This window comes from Trachemys scripta, chromosome 2, assembly GCF_013100865.1.
Source record: "Trachemys scripta elegans isolate TJP31775 chromosome 2, CAS_Tse_1.0, whole genome shotgun sequence".
In the NCBI taxonomy this organism is placed as follows: Eukaryota; Metazoa; Chordata; order Testudines; family Emydidae; genus Trachemys; species Trachemys scripta.
In genome coordinates this window covers 143,900,140-143,908,870 of record NC_048299.1, presented here as the reverse complement: position 1 = coordinate 143,908,870, position 8,731 = coordinate 143,900,140, and the positions used below count along the sequence as shown (strand labels likewise).

General features: G+C 43.5%; 1 protein-coding gene across 1 annotated transcript; it reads right to left on the bottom strand.

The window, feature by feature from the left end:
- Nucleotides 1-1,899: 1,899 nt before the first annotated feature.
- BOLA3 (bolA family member 3) lies at nucleotides 1,900-8,201 on the bottom strand. The gene is made up of 4 exons (XM_034761731.1): nucleotides 8,157-8,201; nucleotides 7,715-7,838; nucleotides 5,081-5,169; nucleotides 1,900-2,955 (listed from the first exon to the last, which is right to left on the bottom strand). The coding sequence occupies exons 1-4, from the start codon at nucleotides 8,199-8,201 to the stop codon at nucleotides 2,890-2,892; spliced, it is 324 nt and encodes a 107-aa protein (XP_034617622.1). The 3' UTR covers nucleotides 1,900-2,889.
- Nucleotides 8,202-8,731: the final 530 nt, after the last annotated feature.

The following is an 8,731-nucleotide window of genomic DNA, read 5'->3' as shown; positions in this document are numbered from 1 at the left end:
TGGGGCTATTAGGGATTTTAACCTACTGGCTTATACCAGTTATAACAAGCACAAATGATGGTCAGTCTCTGCAGTGTGGCAATAGCTTTGTACAGTGTTTGCTCATTGCTTCTTACTTTTTCTTTATACTGTAACAATGATGTCCTCTGTTTGCAGTTGTCACCTCCACCATTAAATGTTCAGGGAAGGGAAGTGTAAGGGGAATTCAATGTCTGTTCATTTTGGAAAGCTGATGGAACACTTCATACTAATATTTTATGTTGCATCTCCTTTCTAGTAGTATGAAGAAGTGAGGCACCTTTTCAGAAACACCTTAAACAATAGATCATGCTTTATTCCCCAACCCCCTAAAAAAAGTCACTTTCAGGGAAAGGGTAAAATTTTCAAAAGGCATTTGCTTAAGGAAATAGTAATGGAAATTCCTGCAGCTATAGAAACTTACAACTGAAGTTGTTTTCTCTTCTGAATGATAAACTCCCCCTCTGATTGTAGCAACACTGAGTGGGAGAACCAGGACCCTATCTACAGGCAATTTGCTCTACTTAAACTTAAATTGTTTGAACTATGTTTACAGCAGGCTTATCAGTCTGCTTCTGGCTCCTAGTAACACATTTTAAGGACAGGCACAAGATTTAGCAGAGTTCTAGTCCTGGCTTTACCCTATGCTTCCTGCATGAGATTGGGCAACTTAATCTTTTCTGTTTCCCAAATATGTAAAGTGATCATAGCAGGGTTGGTAATACCTGTGAAGCAGTGTCTATGCTCCCAGGAAATGTGCTACAGGTGTGCAAAGTACTTCAGTTGGTATTTACTACAATGGAAAACTTGTTTTTTCCATTGTATAAACTTAAACTGCTGGAGAAGAGATGAACTATCACTGTAGAGGCTCTTAGAAGTGTTTTTGATGGGATATTTTTAATAATTGTTGCAGGAGGTGTCTGAGGTAGGCCTACCTCAGGCTCAAACAAAATGTAATGACTGCAACAATAGACATGTGGGCACCAGAGTTCTGATGAAAGTTGCATAGAAAAAAAGCCTCACAGCCCCTATAAACAAGTTCTTTGCATCAATAACTTTAGGGCCGTAACTAATGAGATATTTCCAGTTTCTTGCTATTAGCTACAGCTCTCCTCAACCACTACTTCCATGAAGCTTTGAGACAGCAGTAATCATACAGGTAGGCCCTAAAATTTCATTAGAAACAACCTGAGTGAGGTAATATTTTTAACAGAAGTTCGACCAGTAAAAAAGATAAGATATTACTGGGCCAGCATGGCTATACCACTCCCAAACTAAAGTGTGTATGATGATTAAAATTATTAGATGTTAGAATAGCTACTTAAAACAATAGACATCTTATGCATTTCAGAATTTACGCTCCCAAGACACATTATGTATCTAGTCATGTTTGTTTCATGAATCAAGAAGCACTCACCTGCAAACGTGCTATCAGTTAAGTAGAGAGGTTCTAGTGCAACACCTCAGTCTTGGTAGGTAGGGCATAATTGAGATCTCTTGCCAGTTAATGTCCACTAAACCAGCAGCATGTTTTGCAGCAGTTGCAACATAAACAGTAAGGAAAATCCTTCAGTAGATGCAATACTTTGCACCTCTACATCCCTATCTGATAACAGGTGGCTGTAGCAGAGGAAGAAGTTGGACTCCAGCCTTGTAAAATATGGCCACGCAGGGGTACTTTAGTGCTCCTCTAGTCAATGTTCTACTTACCATATGGATTGTTTAAAAAAAAAAAAAAAAAAAAAAGCAGCATCAAGGTCCTAGGATTTGGCTTACCTAACTCCAGTTACTATTCCTCCATGCTTACCAAGCACCTCAGTCACTGACTAATGCTTACCAGAAAAGTCATTGCCCACCCCTGAAATATCAATAGACAATTACTTATAATGCAATAAAACTTTAATATAACTTATTATTTTAATAGCTAACTATTAACTGGCTGAGGTACAATTAAATCTGGCATGAGAAAGCTTGAACTTAAGGCACAGACATGCTCAACTAAAAGTTGACTAGCCGATCCTTATCAAAGAAACATTCACACTTCTCAGGAGTTTGAGTAAAACAAGCACTTTCACAGATGCCATGAAGAAAAGATGATCCTCATAATTCAGACTCAGAGCATCATGCCTTGAGTTTTGCCCAACAGGAAACCAGAGCACCTTATCCTTTCAAGGACATCACACTGAAGTAATGTAACTTAAAGCCTTTCATTTATTAAGAAACAGTCTTAATTTCATATTCAGTAGCTGTGCCAGACAGCTCAGGATTATCCTGCAAGCTTCTCTTACAAAGCCATGTTTGAAGTAAGATGATTGACTGAGAAGGCACATTGACTAGGGGACTATACAGCCTCTGAAGTAATTTCTTTGTAAGCTTTCCTCACTGCCCTGGTTTCCTCTGAGCTACACCAGAACACTAGTGAAGTAGGCAGCAAAAACATACATTATTATTTTGGGTTTTTTTGTTCATGATCTCTTTGTAGAATCACCACAGCTGGGGTCCTTTTCCACTAGATGTTAGTAATGAAAGATACTTTGGAAGCCAATACTTCCCTCTGCAACATGCTCCACAAACCATGGCATTCCAGTTCCATCCTTGACTTACAGTGATTAGTTTTTTGATAAAGTAACCAACTAAGATTTGGCATCAGGTACTTTATGAAAGGATAAGAAATCAATCTACAAGTTAAAATTAAATAAACATGAAATAGGATCTCTCTTTAAATAGCTTCTGAAATACTTACAGTCTTTGTTTTAACACCATTAAATATTGATTTAAAGATAAGTCCATAATACAAACTTCCTGTTTTGTCTCATGCCCATAGGTGTCCTATCTCCACACAGGTTTCTAACAATGCTGCCTGGTTCATCTTCAGTGCTTTGGAATAGATGTGAATATCCGTAGTCCATGCATTGCTTTAATTTCTTCACTTAGTGCCTAAAATAAGAAATTAAACAAGTCTTTGAACAAAACCACAAAAAAGCAACTCAACTGAGCACAATAGAACAGAAGTCTGTGGTAGAGGCAGATGGCTCACAATACCATTATAAAGATAATGGCAGAACAGCAGTTGTTCCTTATGCAAGCACTGATTTTGGACCCTGGTCTGTTACTTGGTACTGGGCAGGAGGAGAGACACTTCCTCACTTGAAACTGAATGGGCCAAATTAACAGCATGATTAAGATGAATACTTCCTTGATATAGCCAGCTTGTTTTTATTCCTTAATGGGGATAGTGGGGAAATCTCAGGCTCCTAGAATGATCCAGTACATTGTGAATTCGTTGCAATTCCTCTTATAGAATGTCACAAAAACTCAACCACATGCTGTAGTTAACCCAGTTTGCTTGGTCTCCATAAATTAGCCAATTAGATGTGGAGCCTCCAACGATTTTGCATTGCTCCCTATTCCAGAAAAGGGGGATTGATAATGGCAAAAGAGCCTTTCACTGCCAGGTTATCACTTCAGCTAAAACCCAGGTTTGTGGTGTTTTGGTAGTCTGTCTAGTGGTCCTAGCCCTGATGCCAGACAAGAGTTCACAAGAAACGACACTAATTCACTACAGTAAGATTTCAGAAATTGAGTTACTTTGAAGAAATTGCTTCAAGTTAAAGAAATGAGAGTTGTAGGAAGTACATGCATTAGCTAGAAATTTTATAAAAAATAATTACCTCTTTCTTTTCTTCAAATTAACTGGTTTCATTTCAACAGAATTCTAGATAGCATGAAACTATGCTTATAGACTTCCAGTTCCTATGCCTCTTTAAAGTGTTACTAGGTCAGTCTAAATCAGAGGAACATTCTAGGGGGGGCGCAGCTGGGGCCCGGGTCCAGGCCCAGGCTGCCCAGCTCCGCTCCTGGCCTCGGCTGCCAGCCTCAGCCCCCAGCCTCGGCTCCCTTACTCCTATCAGCATCCCCACTCTAGCGGGGTGGGGGCACAGTTGGGATAAAGGGGGGTATGAGGTAAAGAGTTTGGGGACCACTGGTCTAAATACCTTTGTAAGAAAACCTACGGCAACTCTCAGAGTAAAGGATATGGTGCTAGGAATTTTCTTCCCAATCAACCTAGGCTAATGCAAGTGGAACACATGCAATCCAAGTCTAAGGTTATATCAATTAAAATCTTTCTGCATATACCACACAAGTCTACAATGTAAGCTTTTTGAATTCAGTATATTCAGCACCTTACATTCATTTGTAAGCTTTTCAGGACAAAGAATAGTCCTGTGTGTCTATTGGGCGCTATAATTATTAATGAACATTTAGACTTTGAAACATTTAAGTTTTGTAATGGGACAAATCAGGAAGGTTGCAGGGGTGGTATTTTTAAGGTCCACATCCTCCCTAGCCCCAACTTCTTACTTTACCACTAGCCATCTATTTTGCTAGGGTGCCAGCAGGCTTGTTGAAACTTATTTCCAGCTGCCCTCTCCCTGATAATCGTGCAAGGAGACTATAGCAGTGTATAAGACCCCTTGCAAAGCAGAACTATTTGGGAGGTACAAGGAGATAAAACTCGGAGCAAATTAAGAAAGGGAAACTGTCAGGATGCTTTTCCTGATACAGAAAGCCACATCACTTGGGTCATTTTGAATCAGACTGCAGACCATCTCATAGGGAAGAATCCTGCAGTAATAATGGGGATGGGTTAGATGATCCAACAGGTCTTTATCTCCTCGAGCTTTTCTATGCTTGATCAGGTGGTTTCTCCCCACACAGAATAACCCTCAGAAATCTGTGTTATTGATGGTGTGGGAAGGTCAGCATTCAGCACCTAATCCTTGAGCTCCTAAATCTGCTCTACTCACATTGAAATTAATTGGGTTATGGGGTCTCCACACCCTGTTGTACCAAGCCCTGAAACTGTTAGCTATACCTAAGAGAACACCTTTGGCAGTGGTTTTGGCCAGGTAATGGCAAATTGTCCTGGACATACCTTGAAATAATCCCCCAATCTCATCAGCACATATTTAGTTTTTGTAGGAAAGTTCCCACACTCCAAAAGGTGGAATTAATACACCACTGGTTATAACAAATTTCCAGATCCCACAATACTACTTACCTGATTAACCATTTGATGTTGCTGGACAGTTCTCTTTTCTTTAAATTCTTCAGATTCTATATGAATTTCATACATTGCTCCACAGCCTCCTTTAAAACAAAATTACATTGATTATATCAGTGTCTTAGTCATTACAATTATATGCAGTATACAGATTGATTATAGTTTAAGGGGCATTGGCAGGAAAAGTCATTTAAACAGATTTCCTTATCCAAATTACTAGCATATGCTGCATGTTTGAAAGCTGTAAAGTCTTTCTTAAAACAAACCCCATAAATTGTGATAAGTATTTAAGCTTATACAATTAAGTCAGGCTGATCAGTTTCACCTCCCTTATTGCGACACCAAAGGGAGATCCTAGGTGGGAGTGAAGTTCTAGAGTGGAGCTCTGAATATGGAAAAGGTTGAGAATCACTGGACTAGGCAATGACAGACACACACACACACCCCACCCCCACCCCCGTTAAAAGAATATTAAGGTTGCAAAGTTGGGAAATGCCAGATTGAAGACTGCCTCTGCAACCTGAATTCACACCGTTTGTGCATATACACTGTGATACAGTCTTTAATTACAAAATTACAGGATCACATTCTATTTTTTCCACCCACAAAACCCATGTCTCACTCAGTGCTTAGAATGGGCAATGCTCACTGTGTGAGAAGCTATTCAAGCTATTCAAGCTATTTTTTTGTTATCTTTGTAATTCAGTGTGTGGCTACAGGCCTTATTTACTACACACTACTCAAACCCACACAAACACTAATGAATTTGTTTTCACAACACCCCTGAGAGATGAGGGAATTTTCTTTTACAGAAGTGGAACTGAAGTACAGAGATTAAAGGTCAAAAGTATCCACTAATTTGGGTGCTCAAATTGAGATGTTTAGGACCGACTTTTTGAGAGTATTTAGCATTACACCGCATCGTGTATGTTCTAAGCACAGCTCCCATTGACTTGAATTGCAGCTGCGAGTGCTCAGCACGTCTGAAAATTGGACAACAATATCTCAAGTAGGGCATCAAAAAACACACCATTCGTGACCGCCTCTGAAAAGTTGTTTTAAGTGACTTGCCCAGCATCATATAAAAACTCTGTATGTGGCAGAGGCAAATTCCAGGGCAAATTCTATTCAACTACCTTACCCATGAGACCTCCTTTCTCTTCCTGCAATCCCGTACCTCGTTCCCTACACACCTTCCAACTTCTGCAATATTTGAGGCAGAGCTCCTACCAACAATAGCCTCCTTCCCTAGTGAGGTTTTTACTCACGAAAGCTTATGCCCAAATAAATCTGTTAGTCTTTAAGGTGCCACCAGACTCCTTGTTGTTTTTGTAGATACAGACTAACACGGCTACCCCCTGATACATAACCCTGATTCATTGCCAGGGCATATCCCGCCTGTGCACTAAATGAGGGAGGGATCCTGGGGGGAGGGGAGGGAAAATCTATGGTCACACAAGGAGGCTGAATCAAGGTTTCACAGGCAACCTTAACTCTGGCTTTTACACACACACTGAGGCTGGATTTTTCTTGATTTTTGAAAAAGCAAATTGAAAAAAAGAAACAGAAATTCCATCATATTGACAGCCACATGGTTTGAACCTTGAGCTCCATCACACAGACCTCTGCCGCCTGAGCTAACAGAGTAACTCATAGCAATAGTAGGTTGTCATCCTCTACATGAATCAGCACTTGAGGGAGATGAGACAGTTTGCCAGTGGGGTTCACTTTACTGACAGCAAAGGAATGGTGAAATTCAGGAATCTTGGGTTTCACTCCAAGCTCTAGAGGAAAGTGTTCTGATGGGCAGTGTAGACGGGTGGTGGTTCAGGCTAGCCACCTGAGGGCCAAGCCTGCCTGACCATCTGGGTTTGAGCTCGGGTGGCTAGCCCGAGCAGCCGCCCATGCCACAACGTCCACACTGCTAGTTTTACCACGCTAGTTCAAGCAGAGCTAGGATGAGTCTGTCTACCCAGGCTGGGAATCACACCTCCCAGCAGCAGCACAGACATAGTCTGAGGCAGAAATGACATGACTTGCTCATGGACACAAAGTGGGTCTGTGACAGAGTTGGGAATTGGACTCAGATCTCCTGTCTTGCAGCTCTGTACTCTAACCACAAGACCATTCTTCCATGATATTTAAGTTCCCGCGGACAACAATTTTGTCTCCTTATTTATCAACTATCTATAAATAATAGCCACAATTTGTTACCTGGGTTGCTAGCAGTGGGGGGCAAGGATTTTTTCAACTGTAAAAAATGATGTTAAATTTAGCAGAGGCGAAGACAGTCATGTTTAGAAGTCAGTGTAGACAAGGCCTATATTATAAAACTATGATGGAGACTCCCTTGAAAGGATAGGCACAGAGGAGAGAAGCGTTTATAGCAGTTTATAAGACAGTTCCCAGAAAACAAAAATCCCTGTTCTCAGTGCTCAGGAAAAGCACATCAGACCCCACAGCTGAGACTTGAACCTGGAAGCTCATGGTCCCTACATGGAAGCCATCGGGTAAGCTGACGCGTTGTCCAGACCAGATCGTGGGAGCTGAGCTACGTTTGTAACCGCTGGAAGTTGTCTTTGCATCCCTCCCAAACCATAAAAGAGATTCCGCCGGCCCGAGTCTACTTACCTGATATATCCACTACTTTGATGGCCGAAGCCCGAGGGAATTTTTCTTTGAGGACTTGCACCACCCTGACTTCCCCATCCGTCTGCGACGCAAATGCTCTCCGTGTGTGGCACAGGAGAAGGATCTAGCAGGAAGAAGAAACACAGAAAAGGGACAAGATCGTTACAAACAGGGCGGGCGGGCGGGCAGGGGCAAGACTGGTTTGTGCTGCAGAAGCGGCTCTCGGGCTGGAGGCCCGGCCCGGCTGGGCGAGGCGCCGTAAGACCCCAGGAGTCCTGGCGCCCAGGGCCCCGACGAGGGGTCAGCGACAGCAGAGTCAGATGGGCCGGGGGGGGGGGGGGGCGACAACACAGGGACCGAGCCCCTGACACCACCACGGACTGTACAAGTGCCCCGGCCAGAGCCCCCCAGCCCCCTCCCCAAGGCCGGCCCCCCCCCTCACCCTGTGGCCGCGGCCCAGGAGGCCGGCGCTGATGGCGGCGGCCATGTCCTCACCGCCCGGGCCCGGCCACAGGGAGAGTCCGAGAGCCCGGGCTCGATCGCGGCCCAGCGCCCCCTAGCGCCGCGGCGGCCCCGCCACGCTCCTCCCCCAACCCGCCAGGGCCTCCTCCTCCCACCCCCTCCACGGGGCTGCTCCTCCCCACCCCCCCCCCCAGGCCGCATCCCCCCTTGGGCACAGCAGCTGTTTCAGGACCCAGGGTTCACCCTTATATATGTGGGGTGCTACCACAAAATCTGGGATTGGGTAACCCCAGCTAAATGCCCCAAACAGCAGCAAGTAAGAGGAGGAACTTACCAGAACATTGGCTTTAAACTTAACCTGGTGTTTCTTTGTATAGGCTGTTGCGAGACAGCTCCTAGCCTGTGAAATGTCCCAGCACACAGGCTCCCACATAAGAAGCCCGCAGGAGTACGCAGATGGTCCCAGTGAATGGAGGGCTAGGCCGATAGACTATGCATGTTCCCGACCATTATAGACACACAACTGTCAACCTTCCAAAGCTAGTACTGTTATTA

Bases quoted from the DNA above. Each gene is read 5' to 3' on its own strand.
- BOLA3 (XM_034761731.1), bottom strand. From the start codon at position 8,201: ATGGCCGCCGCCATCAGCGCCGGCCTCCTGGGCCGCGGCCACAGG. The intron at 7,839-8,156 runs GTGAGGGGGGGG...TCTTCCTGCTAG, and splicing joins TCCTGGGCCGCGGCCACAGG to ATCCTTCTCCTGTGCCACAC. The intron at 2,956-5,080 runs GTAAGTAGTATT...TTCTTATTTTAG, and splicing joins AACATCAAATGGTTAATCAG to GCACTAAGTGAAGAAATTAA.